The 14,119-nt window shown below is 34.3% G+C and overlaps 1 protein-coding gene across 8 annotated transcripts in view; it reads left to right on the forward strand.

Annotated features, from left to right (window-relative positions):
* LOC101888879 (protein similar) overlaps positions 1–14,119 on the forward strand; it is a 365,682-nt gene that overhangs the window by 303,101 nt on the left and 48,462 nt on the right. For all 8 annotated transcript variants that reach the window (XM_059123264.1, XM_059123265.1, XM_059123262.1 and 5 more), the window contains 2 exons: positions 4,000–4,544; positions 6,309–7,236. In XM_059123264.1, coding sequence (XP_058979247.1) covers positions 4,000–4,544; positions 6,309–7,236 — 1,473 coding nt within the window. The remainder of the gene's footprint in view (positions 1–3,999; positions 4,545–6,308; positions 7,237–14,119) is intronic.

The following is a 14,119-nucleotide window of genomic DNA, read 5'->3' on the forward strand; positions in this document are numbered from 1 at the left end:
TTCTTTAAGAATCCACAATTACACCTTTGGAACATGAATCTAGTGCCTCTTATTGCAAATTTCAGAATTCTAGCTCATTTCGTTTGCCCAATACAAAATATTACATTTTTAGGATATTCTAGTACTTTCCATTAGTAATACACACAAAGACCGATCCTCGTGCAAAATTTCTAGACACTTCCTCCAGCCGTTTCAGTCAGTTATATCCCTACCCATGGTTTTGGCTAAAACAGTTCTTCTTTAAATATTCTTAAAATGAATCACGATCTAAAACCTGATAGTCATTGAAAAATAAGCCTTAAAATTCAAAATTTGATTTTATATAGCCCCTAAATTACTGTTAAAAATACTCAATCATTCTTTGAACAAAAATATCCAACAAAAAAAAAGAACAAAATGAATCCCAACTGCAGTAGGAAATTTCCCATTCTAAGACAAAGTAGAAAACTTTCCAAAAAAAATTAAATTTAATAATATATTTGAACGAATGCACACACATATTACTAAAAATGTTCATGATACGATATTTTTCTAGATATGTTATTATAATTTATTTTTTGTTTTCCTCAGTCATCATATGCCGGGCAATGATATAAAACACAAAATTATTATTTTTTATGTTGAAAAAATATATATATTTTTTCCTAATAACAAAAAAAGAATACACTGAGCCAAATACAACAGCATAGCAGATATAAACCATGGAAGCTACTTTTGGCCACTGCTGTTGCTATATGACTTTTTTTTTTTTTTGAAAAATTCAAAACAAAACAAAAAAATAAAATGAAAACATTTTTCTAGACACTACTACTCGGTAGGTTCTTTTTTCGCCCCGCTGTAGCTTCCGTTTTTGTTATTGTGGTCAAATCGTCAATTAATTTGTTAAATAGTTGTGACAAAAGTTAAAGAATGAATACAATTTTTTTTTTTTGTAGCTCACCCACCCATTCCCCCGGCCTCGTCCATATTCCTTTATTATTGTTTTTTTTTTTTTTTTTTTGTTTTTTATGATCATTAACTTTTTTGCTTTGTTCAAAGCATCCAATCCTACATACATACATACATACAATTTGTGTATAGGTTTGTGTCTGTATGTTTGCCATTTATTCAAACAATTGGCGCGTGTATCTTGTTTATCCGCAACACAAAGTAGCAACATCATCATCGGCCAGCCAGCAGTCAACAGCAGCTATGCAAGCTGTTGATTCCGATGGATGGGTGATATTTTTTTGTGAAATTCACATATAGAAGAACGACACGACCAGATTTAAGGCAACAAAATCAGAAGCAAAACACTCACGCAACGCGTGTATATTTTTAACTGCAGTCAAAACTAAATTTAATTTTCTGTTCTATTCAATCTATTTTTTTATCGCTTGGGGTAAATGTCCATTGAGTAATGGGAACAACAGCACGGAGAGTGTGTAGGTTTTATTCCGAAAGTTTTTTTTTGGGGGGGGGGGGGTTTTGCAAAATTATTTACGGAAAAAATCAAGTCAAATTTAAAGTGGCAATATTGGCAACAACACATGTTTAATTTGCCAGAAAATTTGTATGGGTCTACGTTCAAAACAAAAAGCAATACGCTTTAAAAAGCAGTTCATGCGAAAAAGGCCAAAAAATCGAAATAGATAGATGGATTGAAGGTATAGATTAAAAGATGATTGAAGCTGTAATTGTCTCTAGAACGGTGATCTAAAATAATCCATAAATCAAGCTCCGATAGTCTTTAGAAGTGGTCATAAAAATACATGATTAGTCCTTAAACAAATGATAGTCATTAAAATATCTATAGCTTCGACAATTATTAAAAATTAATAACTATATTTTTCATAGTCCTTGAAAAAAAATATCCTTTAAAAATCCACGGGCATAGCTCTGAGGATCCTTCAACAAATATTTTTAAAATTTCTTAAAATCTTAAAATCTGATGGTAACCCCTGAAGACCCTTCAGACTTCAGGTCCTTTAAAATCTCCAATGATCCCTAAAAGTATATTCTTTAAAAAATCCGGGATAGGCCTTGATAAAAAATATTCTTAAGAAAATCCACGGATAAAGCTCTAATAGTCCCTCAAAAATATTCTTTACACATTTCCTTCAAAGAATATCGCTGAAAGTCCTCCTAAAAATATGATTCTAAAAATATTCTAGACGGTCCTTCTATGTACAAGGATTAGGAAAAACAGGGTAGTTTTTGAAAAAAAAAATCGTTTAAAAATCCTAGATGGTCTATCATTTGATCTATTCTTTAGAAATTCACGGATAAAGCTCTAATAGTCCTTTAAAAATATTCTTTACACATTTCCTTCAAAGAATATCGCTGAAAGTCCTCCTAAAAATATGCTTTTAAAAATATTCTAGAGGGTCCTTCAATGTACAATGATTAGGAAAATAGGGTATCAAATGATAGACCATCTAGGATTTTTAAAGGATGTTTTTTTTTTTCAAAAACTACCCTGTGTTCCTAATCCTTGTACATTGAAGGACCGTCTAGAATATCGTCTGGAATACCCTAGAAAACCATACAGGTTCCTAAAAACCTTAAAAATTTACAAGTATATAGTATAGTTCTTATATCCCTTCAAAGAATATCCCTGAAAGTCCCAAAAATATTCGTTAAAACTACTAGACGGTGCTTCATTACTGAGAAGTGCTTAAAGAAGATATCCTTTAATAATCCACGAATATAGCTCTTATATCCCTTCAAAGAATATCTCTGTCCTAAATATATATGTGTAAATATTACTAGATGCTGCTTCAATATACAAAGATTACAAAAACAGGGGACAGAGTCTTTGGAAAATATCCTTTAAAAATCTACGAGTATAGCTCTGAGGGTCCTTTGAAAATATTCCTTAAAACAACAGATGTTCCTATGAAATATATATATTTTTTAAAAAAATACTGAGTAGTGCTTAAAGAAAATGTCCTTTAAAAATTCCCCTCAGGTGTTCTAAGAGAAGCTCCTCAGGTTTTCTATGAGTAGCTTCTCAGGTCTACTATGAAAAGCCCCTCAGATCTTCTTGAAGAAGCCCATCAGGCCTTCTTGGAGAAGCCCCTCAGATCTTCTTGGAGAAGCCCATCAGGCCTTCTTGGAGAAGTCCCTCAGGTCTTCTAAGAGAAGTCTCTCAGGTCTTCTATGAGAAGCCTCTCAGGTTCTCTTGGAGAAGTCCCTCAGGTATTCTAGGAGAAGCCCTTCAGGTTTTCTATGAAAATGCCCCCTGGTCTTATATGAGAAAGCCTTTCCAGGTCTTCTATGAGAAACCCTTTTTTGGTCTTCTTTGAAAAGACCTTCACGAGAAGCCCTTGTAGTCCATCTTTCACAAGAAATTTGGATCTCCTCTGAGAAGAAGTTCTGAGCTTCTCTGAGAAAACCTTAAGATTGAGGTTCTTGAAAAGTTCATATCTTTCTATTTTTCTTTTTTTCCAAATCAGTTAATTTTTTTGTTTATACTTTTTTCATTGTTGCCCAATTTTTTGAATGGAAAAACACAAAACTAGACAAAACTAATTTATTTCGGCTATTGTTTTTTGTTTGTTTATCACACGTCAACTTACGCGTGCTTTTCTGATGTTCCTCTACTTCTCTCTTCTCGCTATTCGTCTGGCTAGCTCGGAATACAGTCAATAAAACTGACATAAATCATTTAATTCATGCAATTGTCAATTAGTTTCAATTGAAATCAGTCAATTAAACAGACAACAAACAATATGCATAGTATGACTGTATGGATGCTTAGGAGAATCAGTGGGGAAGAGAAAAAAAAACCAAAATAACAAAAAAAACTGTAAACATATGTTAAAGACAATGAGTTAATAACGCTATTCTCCAGTTCGAAAATTTACAGCCTTACAAGGTGAAAATTTCTGAAAAACTAGACTAGGTTCTGTCACTTAACAGTCTGTGACTTTTAACACCTTTTGGCTTATTTTCTTTTGCTGTTTCATTTTATTTGCAACATTTTTCTAATATATTTGTGTCTTTCCCTTTTTACAGTGCTTAAAGAAGAACCTGATGATCTAACAGCCCATTTGGTGGCCCCAAATGCCGTCGATGCTTGTCTGCCACTCGATGAGACGACACCATTGTTCAGTGAAATGCTTGTCGGTCTAATGGGCACTTATGGTGGCCTCCTGTCCGATGATATCAGTTCTTTTGATTCATCCAATTCAGCGACATCCAATACAGATCACAGCAACAACAACTGCAATAGTTCATCTGGCTCCTGTCCATCGCCCTTCAGTAATCACAATGGAACAGCCGTCGCTGCAACAACGCATAGCCAACACCACCAACAACAGCATCAGCAGCAGCATCATCGGCAATCGCCAACCCTAACAATGACAAATAGTAGCATAACAAACGGTAATAGCAACAGCAACCACAACCACCACCACAACAACAACAACAGCAATTCACCAGTAACCAATAATACAACAAATAGCACAAATATCGATCCATTTATAAATAATAATCGCGATGAATCGAATGATACGCTTTGTTCGCAGCATTTATTATCATCACCAAGTGCTTCATCAAAGGTAAATTTTTGTCTTCTTCTCTGTCACTCTCTTGTTTCTACCTTTATTGGACAGAATTTCAGTTTCGAAATTAGTTCTGAACGCGTTTAAAAAACAGCAGTCTTCAAAAACAAAAAGAAAGAAAATCAATTTTCAGCAGGAAAGTTAGGAAAGTCCTTACAAACTCCCTAGAAAGTTAATAGCTAAGGTCCTAGAATTGTTAATCTTTCAAATATTTTTTTGATGGACCCCATATTTTACAAGGTCCACTTTCGATTTGGATTTTTAAAGGTGTTTGTTTTAAGGACTATCGGCAATGGAACATAATAGCTAAACTCGTGGATTTTTAAAGGATATTTTCTTAAGAATATATTTTCAAAAACCATTGGGCCAGGGAGTCAGAGCTCAACCCGTGAATATGAAAAGAAGATTTTTTTCAAGGACCACCACAGATTTTCAAAGAATAACTTTTGAAAGTCCATTGGGTATCTAAATTATTTTTTTGATGTTTCGAGCTGTGTTCATGGTTTTCAAAGGGTATATTTTTTCAACAACCGCCTCATATGTTATATAATATAATTTATTTTGAAGACCCATCGAATATTTAAATATTTTTTTTTTTGAGGTTCAAATCCGTGCTCGTGGGTTTTTTAAAGGATATTTTTTTCAACGCTGTTAAAAAAATATTTTGGAATCTCCATTAGAGCTGTTCCAATTTCTTCAATCCAATTCAATACAAAATCCAAATACGTGACCTTCGAAAGTGCAAAATTAATTTTTGGATAATGTTCTCAAAATCTAATGCTTTCAAGTCCTTCTATGTGAAATCCTTATGGTCCTACTATAGAATATTCTTCTGGTCCACCTGTGAAAAGTTATTCTACTCCTTCTATGAGAAGTTTACATTCCCGATGGGAGCTCTGTTATTCCTCACAACAAGCATCAAAAAAGTTTTGACTTATTTTACGGTTTATGGCTTAAAATGTTCTATCTTGAAACAAATTCTTGATTGAAGCTCAGATAGTCCCCCAAAATTTAATTTTTTTATTTTTTGTTTTGTTGTTTTTTTTTTTTTTTTTTAAATCCATGATTTTTAATATCCAGATCCGATAATCATTCGAATGCACTCTTAAAGTAATCCCTTAAAAAGTTGCTAAAAACAACAATTTAAAAGGTCTTGAAAATTATATATTTAATAATATTTTCAAAAATTCACGACTTGAAGTCTTAAGTATATTCCGAAAAATCCCAGAATGGAATTCGGAGAATTTTAAAAATCTACAAAATATCCCTGATACTGAACGGAAAGTATTATCAAAACAAATATTACTCAAAGGCTTTCTATAAGAAGCTTTTAAGGTCTTAAAATCCATAAAGACTTATTTATTAATATTCTTAAAAATCCACGACTAGAAGACTTATAAAAGTTCAGTTGTAGAAGCACTAGATTACCCTTAAGAAATATTCCAAAAATCGTAAAAAAGCATTCAATTAAATTTCCCTTTAATTCGGTTTTAGAGAAGCCCATTTCCTCTCCTCAAACAAAAAAAAATCCATTAGACCTGTAAATTTTCTGAAAAATATCTGTCTCCAAGGACTTGCCTGATATTAATTTTTCGACTTGACACCAATTCCCCCATAACTTAGTGTAGCTTATGACAAGAATTCCCTACTGCACCTCATTTCCATATAAAATATAAAACACTTGACTCATCTGTTTAACACACTTGACTTAATTTATGTTTTTTTTCTCTCTCTCTCTTTTCTTCTTTACACCCCACACAGAGTCCCGATGGCAGTAGTCTACCCTCGCTGTGCAGCCCCAATTCGCTGAGCCAAGAAGATGACTTCTCCTATTACACCATGAACGTTGACGACATGGATGACTTGACAATGCGTGCCCCCTATATTCCCATGAATGAACAGGACGATTTGCCGCTACTGACCACGGACGATTTCATGTGGAGCAGTGGTAATGCCTTCAATGCTGATGATTTTTCGCTACAGACAAAAGAGACGGACAACTTGCAGGCATTGCAATCATCGATTAATCAAAACATTAATTATCAACAGCAGCAATTTACACAGCCGCAGCAACAGCAACAGCAATATTCAAGCTCATTATGCTCATCGCCAGCCTCAACAGTATCCTCAATGTCGCCATCGTCGCCCATGCAACAGCAACAGCAACAGCATCAGCAGCAACAACAACAACAAATCCAACAAAATAATTCTCAGCAATTTTTAACATCGGATTCCAGTGAATTGGCTGCCCTACTTTGTGGTACCGGTTCAGGATCGTTATCCTTGCTGCAGGATAATTCAACAAATTCGTCAATTGGTAATTGTGGTGGTGCCGCTGGTGTGTTGGTGAGTAATGGTGGAGGTGGTGGTAGTATTGGCAGTACTGACAGTGGTGTTATGTTAACCGACGATTTGGATAATGTCAGTGTGGCCTCAGCCTCGTCGTCTGCCAATAATCTCACCCAGCAACAGCAGCAACATGAATTCCAGCAACAATGTTTGCAACAATTGCAAGATCAATTGCAGCAACAGCAACGCCAACAACAACAATTGTTATTGAGTGGTCTAAACATCAGTTGTAAAAAAGAGAAATTCGATGGCTCGGCCAATAATGGAACACCGGTTTCACTTACGCCCAGTTTGTGTGATTCCATTGAAGACTCGTTCGACAGTGTCTACAACAAGAATTGTAAGTAATTTGGCCGGAACAGTAACAACAACAACAACAGCATTAAGAAACCTGCGGTTTGTTGTTGATTATATGAACGTGTGTGTGTGTATTTTTTGCAAAACAAATGATTATCAAAAGAGAGAATCTTGAAATGGAAATTTAAGAAAATTTGTTCCATTTAAAAAAAAGATTTTTCAATGTTTGAGATTTTGTTCTCTTATTTGTTATAATTTAAAGAATACATTTAAAAATAGCATGTAGAGTCGTTGAAATTTCATATTTTTTATTTATGGATTTATGGAGGGGGTACCTCTCCATTTCATAAATTATATTGTCATAATTCAATACATAGTGTTATCGTTATATTTTTATCACCTCTTAATATGCCTATATAGGAGCCATGGCATCATGCCATGTTGTACTTGTCATTCAAAATTTTATTATAATTTAGTTATTATTTATCACTAATGCACCCACGAATTAACATCATGTAGCATTTTTTTTCTTATTATGTTTCACACTTCAAGTGCTGACTTCTTATATCTTATCAGATTTTTGATTTTAAATAATTTAGAAAAAAAAATTATGAAATATTATCACGTGAAGATAGGATGCAATTATAAAATTCTAGTATGTTAGCAGAATGATTGCAATATGAAAGTGGTGTGAATCGAATAATTGATAACCACCCAAGTGGAATTAAGTATTTTGTTATTATGAATGACGCAGTTCACTGACCTAATCAACAGTGCGCACTAAACTTAATTTATTGGTACCATAAAAGGGTGGTATTTGTTTAGTGATAGCTTTACACAATAGAAAAAAACTAAGAAAATATGTTTTCAAAATAATTTAAAGAAATATGAATGATTATTAAAATGATTTTCGAAATTGATGCAAAATTTTCAAAATTGATGAAAAATGTATCTTATTTTTAAACAACAATGTTAGGTTCGGTTAGACCTTTTCGAAAAATGAAATAAATAACCCCCAAAAAAATTGTATACCCTCCATAGAATGGTGGAGCTTTGTCATTCCGTTTGTAACTCCTCGAAATTATCATAATAGACCCTACAAAGTATATATATTCTAGATCAGCGTAAGATTCTAACACGATCTAGCGATGTTCGTCTCTCTGTTGTAATCACGCTACCTTTCGAACGAATTGAGATATAAGGCTAAAATTTTGAATACATGCACCAGTGGGCAGGTTAAGTTCGTAAATGGGCCATTTCGGTCCATGTTTTCGTATAGCCCCCACATAACGGTACCTCCCAACATTCGGTATTTTCATGATTTTAGCGACATTATTTACTGGAATTATTCCAAATTTCGTATTTCAAGTTCGCAATGGGTGCTACAGCCTATGACGAAAAATTTTGTATGCAGGTCCACGTCTTCGTATAGCCCTCATATAACGGTATCTCCCGATATTCGGTATTTTCATGATTTCAGCAACATTATTCATCGGAATCGTTTCAAATTTCGTATTTCAAGTTCGCAATGGGTACTACAGCCTATGACAAAAAATTCGTATGCAGATCCATGTCTTCGTATAGCCCCCATATAACGGCAACTCCCAATATTCAGTATTTTCATGATTTTAGCGATATTATTTACCGGAATATCGTATTTAAGGTCGTAATGGGTACTACAACCTATGACAAGCATTTTTATATGCAGGTCCATGTCTTGGTATATCCTCCATTGTAGCTTTCGCGTTTTTTTTTTTTTTTTGAGAATTTTCTAGTTCCTTCCAAATGATGGAGGGTATTAAAAGTTCGATCCGTCCGAAATTAACAGCTTTTTACTTGTTTTTTTCTTTATTTATTTATTTATTTATTTATTTTTTTTTTTTTTTTGGTTATTTATTTGTTTGAAAATTCAAATTTCATTTTAACGGTATTGTAATGATTGTTTAAAAAATAAAACCCTACACCATAGGATGAGGATATTCATTTCAAAATATTTTTCTGAAACCCCATGTAGCGTTCCTTCTTAATTTGCATACCATTCAAAATCGATTTTGCTACATAAGTACGTCTATTTGTATAGGGTAATTTTTTAAGAACTGAAAAAATTAAAAAAGCACATGAGATTAAGAATTATTCATGAAATCAAGCAATCTTAATCTGAAAATTTCAAAAAATGTAGAAGTGTTGGTAGTTACACCAATCCTGAACAACTGCACCATCATTCTGGAGCCAAATCATAATGTTAGATATTTTTAAGAATTAAGTGCTTTTGGGTAGTGAACCTCATGCCAAAATTCAAAAATCTGGCACCTACTCATTGTTCAATACCATGAATGTACCATTTTGTACTTTAAAGCACTTTTTTGTACCGCTAAAAAGTTAATTTCCAAGAACCCAGCCTTTCACTTCACACAAAAAGTTGTATCGTGTGAATTTTTAATTTGTAGCTCTTACCTCAATTTTAATGCCGTGCTCTCTGCACCCATATAATAAGATCGTTCATTTATAAGGTTGCAAAATATTGCAACTTTTTGTAAGAATTTCCGGAAATCCTGCATATCTTACCTCCTCACGCCCTCAGTAACCCCCTTGGCAAATTTAAAAGGTTCTAGCTTCAATAGATTCTCCCAAGCGCCAATGAGTCAGTTATTCAGCCACTCAGTCAGTTAACTTTTTTTATTAACAATGATAAAATAATTAAAAATTACAACGTTTGTTCGAAAAACCTTGAGTAATTTTTGTTCACCAAAAAAATTGACTCTAAACTTTCCCTTGTCGATTTTTTTTTTTTTTGGGACACATTTCCCCACAAGAAGTCATCGACACCAAGAAAAGTCTTTCTCTTTTTAATTTTCATTTTTCCCACTTTTCTTTTTTTTCCAAAAATCCAAACATTTATTTTTAAATTACATTTTAGAAATTAAATTTTATTTATTTTATTGTTTCATTTTGTAGAATTTAATAAAGCCTTACAACATTTCCTTGTTCTTTGATGTGCCAACTAATTTACATGTTTACCACTCCCACACACACACAGAGACACAAAATGTCATAAAATGTGTTACTTGGTGCCGGTGTATAATGCTGTGGAATAGGGAGGCCGGGTAGTGCCACTGAGCTGGGTACTTAATGTCAACAACACTTTTACCCCCCAAACTGGTGTCGGTTGGCACTTGGTTGTCACTTGAAATTTTTAAGTGTTTTAATGTATTCATTTGCAAGTAAGTGTGTGTGTGTGGGATGGTATGTAGATTCCCATGCCTACACCATAATTTCCAGTAAATTACAACACGTGTAATTTTTCCCTTTATTTTTCTCAAAACTCCATGGCCCAACCAACAGACACACACACACGAAAAACTCCTTTCAGTCAACCTCCCCAGAAAAATCACAACCAGTGACTGAGTGACTCTTTCAACAACAGCAACAACGAAAAATTGATACTGTCACTTAATAGTGTGTGCTATATATCCCCTTCTCCCTCTCCCCTTTTTTTTGTGGACCCCTCCTTGATTCCACTTTAGTTTCATGCCTCGCTGGCTAATCACTACTGTGTTGTGTAGCTGATGTTTTCTGCTGGTAGGTAGGCCTAGTGTGTGAGGATGACGATGATGACGTTGATGATGCCAAAGAAGAGTACATCCCAAAATATCCATCATTAGGCATTTCGGTGTAGGCACTAATGTACAATCGCCTACAAAGAATCCAGGAGACATAAACTGACAGTTTTATTTCAAAATCATCGGAGAGTGTAAGAAAAGAAAAATTTAATTTCAGTTTTATTTTTTTTCGCTGTGAAAATTCATTGCTAAAAATAGATTTTGAATACAGAATTTAAAACAGAACACTCTTTACTACGTAAGGAGAAGTCTATTATGGTTAAATAAAAACAGAGGTTGGTGCAGTGTTTTGGGGCCCACTGGGGTAAATAAATCCTAGCGTAAATTGTTCAGTATTTGAATCTCACATAGTGATTTTTATTTATGCAGCTATGAAATATTTAGGATTTCAATTGATAAAAGTGTGTGATAACTCCAATTGCCTTTAAAAAATTTTTAATTAATTAACAATTACTTCCACATGTTTTGAGAATTTTTTCTCAAAATAAAAAAAAATTATAAAACAAAATACTTATTTTTCCTATCGAAGAACATTGCCTCCTCCACTTCCCATCATTTCTATACTCAACAAATCACCTCAATAGACACGAGCCAGACAATTTCCACTTGTCATATTGGGGATAGGAGGAAATGACCCCTCCACAACCACTGCCATTGTTATGTTAATGTGTAGGTGGTTTTTTAAAACCATTTTCACAAAAACAAAACAAATCATTAATGGTTAATTAAACTAACTGTCATCCATTTTAAAGTCTTAGATTTCAGCCGACAAAGGCAAAAAAAGTCGCGTCAAACCTTTTAAAATGTCCAAAGAAAATAAAACAAAATATTTGTACGAGGAAGTACAAACGGAACAACGCCTGCCATTTGAATGACACTTGTGATGAGTTCTGCTGACACATTCATCACATGTGATATCTATTCGATTTGACATAAATGAATGTGGTTGATATTTTTGAAGTGGGCCTATCATACCAAGTGGCGGTATGTCTGTCATATGGGTTATTAACGGCGCTAGAGCGTGATTAGGGGTTTGATTTCCATTAGAAGAATAGAAATTGTGGCATAAACAGTGATGGAGAATAAGTGTTTAAGAGAATATGTTGACCTCCGTATATAAATGAGATATAATAAAATACTTTTAAATTCATGGTACAAATCATGACATGATATACTCCTTCATAAAAGGTCCTTAACTACAAGGAAAATCTCAGTTGCTTGTGAAAGTAGAGCCAAAAATAGAGCCTACGCTCATCGGGGTTTTATGTGTTTACATCGCAAAGTAACCTAAAAAGAGGACGCGAGCTCGTCGCCCTCTTTCGCATTTTTGGAAAATGTTCTTATTAAGATTCTTTGGAATCCGTTCATTTTATGTATATAATGTCCTCGGCACTATTTCAGATGACAATACGGCGATTATTTTGGTCGAGAATTTTCACTTTTAACAGAGTCTCAATTGGAGTTTTTTGGTCCTCTTATCAAAATATGGTTAAAAACTCTATTTCAAAAAGGATTGTATCAAGTCAAAATATACTACAGGGTGAGATAAAAAAACCGCAACAAAGTCAAAAGCCATAATTTTAACATTTTTTTTAATTTTATTGAATGAAAGCAGAAAATATCGGAAATAGCATCAAATTTTAAAATAAGTTTAGATTTGTTTAGCACGAATTATGGCCCTCAAAAGGCCAATGAAACCGTCACACGCTGCCCGAATGTTGCTCTGCGGTATTTTGGTCCAGTCCCGGCGAAACGTTTGCTTGAGGTGATCAACACTTTGGTATTTTTTTAGTGCCAACCTTGCTTTTCAACATACTCCAGACACAATACTCCAACGGATTGGTATCCGGAGATTTTGGTGGTCATTGTGCGCTGGAAATGAAGCAAAGAAACTTGTTTTGTATCCCTTCTTGGGTGCCACGTGCTGCGTGCGATGGTGCTGAGTCCTGTTGGAATATCCAAGGTCTGCGGCCAAAATGTTTGCGTGCCCAAGGCTTTAATACACCCTCCAGAATATTTTCGCAATAATATTCGAATTTCTGGATTCTGATGCCACATTCGATTAATACGAGCGGAGAGCGATCATCGGCTGTTATGGCGGCCCACACCATCAGCATGGCCGGCGCTTGAGTTCTGGTGGCCAATCGAAGGTGCACATTTTCAGCTGACCTCTTTGACAAGTAAACACGATCATTTGTTTGTTTACAAACTGCTGACCAACGAATTTTTTCTCTTCGGAGAAAACCAAATTCGGCAGTTCACCACTTTCGGCCTAGCGAAGCAACTCTTTAGCTCTTTTGAGTCTATTTTGTTCTTGCACTTTTTGAAATTTCAATGGCTTTAGTCCGAGCTCATTTTTCAATATTTGCCGATTGGAATATTGCAATATGTTTAGCTCACGAGCCATTTCTCGGCGACTGCGACGCGGGTTTAGATCAAGTCGCTTCTTTACTTTTCGAACCATTTCTGCTGATGTTGCTGTTTTCTTCCCACCAAACGATTTATTCACATTTAAATGCTGAATTGCTCTGACGACCACTTGTAGTTTTCCAGCCAAATATAAAGAAACCACACTATCACTCTTGAATTCCATCACGAATAACTTTTTCTGGAAAACTCTCACCAAAATGATTTTGTACGCTTGTAGACCATATAATGAGCTGTCGCTGGAATAATTTTAACAGCTGTCGGACGAGTGGCTTATAAATGACAGCAGTCTGAAATTGGTTGCAGTTTTTTCATCTCACCCTTTAGGCATAGGGTTTATTCAAAGATTTGTAGTTTTGTTTCTCCCTCTATCCTGAAAAGTGCCTAAAATAACGTTTCGCATATAAAATGTTGAATGTATTCAAGAGAGATTTGGAAAGGGTTTGGGTAGTGACATGTATTTGTATTAAGAATTCTCAAGTCCTAAATTCATAATATTACACGGATTTTAGACAGAAAATGTCACAAGAGACAAGAGAGAAGATTATCTATTAAGAAGTAATTAAACTTTTGAAGAATAATATAAAATATAAGAAGAAATGATTTTAGATATACTTCTAAGCAAATATATGTTTTGAATAGACTTTTTTTGTCCTGAACTAAATTTTTTTTAAAGGGTGTAATAAAATCCTAAATAAAATAAAATAAACAACAACAAAACCAGAAAAAGCAGCAACAATCAAATTCGGTTCTAAAGAATCTTCAGCGGCTGCGATGTAAGTGCAGGTTATTGCATTGTGCCGATGGGGACTAAAACCAAACTAGCCAAAACAAATCAAGGGTTAAGGGTTTCAAAATTTATCGTCAAATATTTGTAAT

Source organism: Musca domestica, unplaced genomic scaffold (assembly GCF_030504385.1).
Source record: "Musca domestica strain aabys unplaced genomic scaffold, Musca_domestica.polishedcontigs.V.1.1 1, whole genome shotgun sequence".
NCBI classification, from domain to species: Eukaryota; Metazoa; Arthropoda; class Insecta; order Diptera; family Muscidae; genus Musca; species Musca domestica.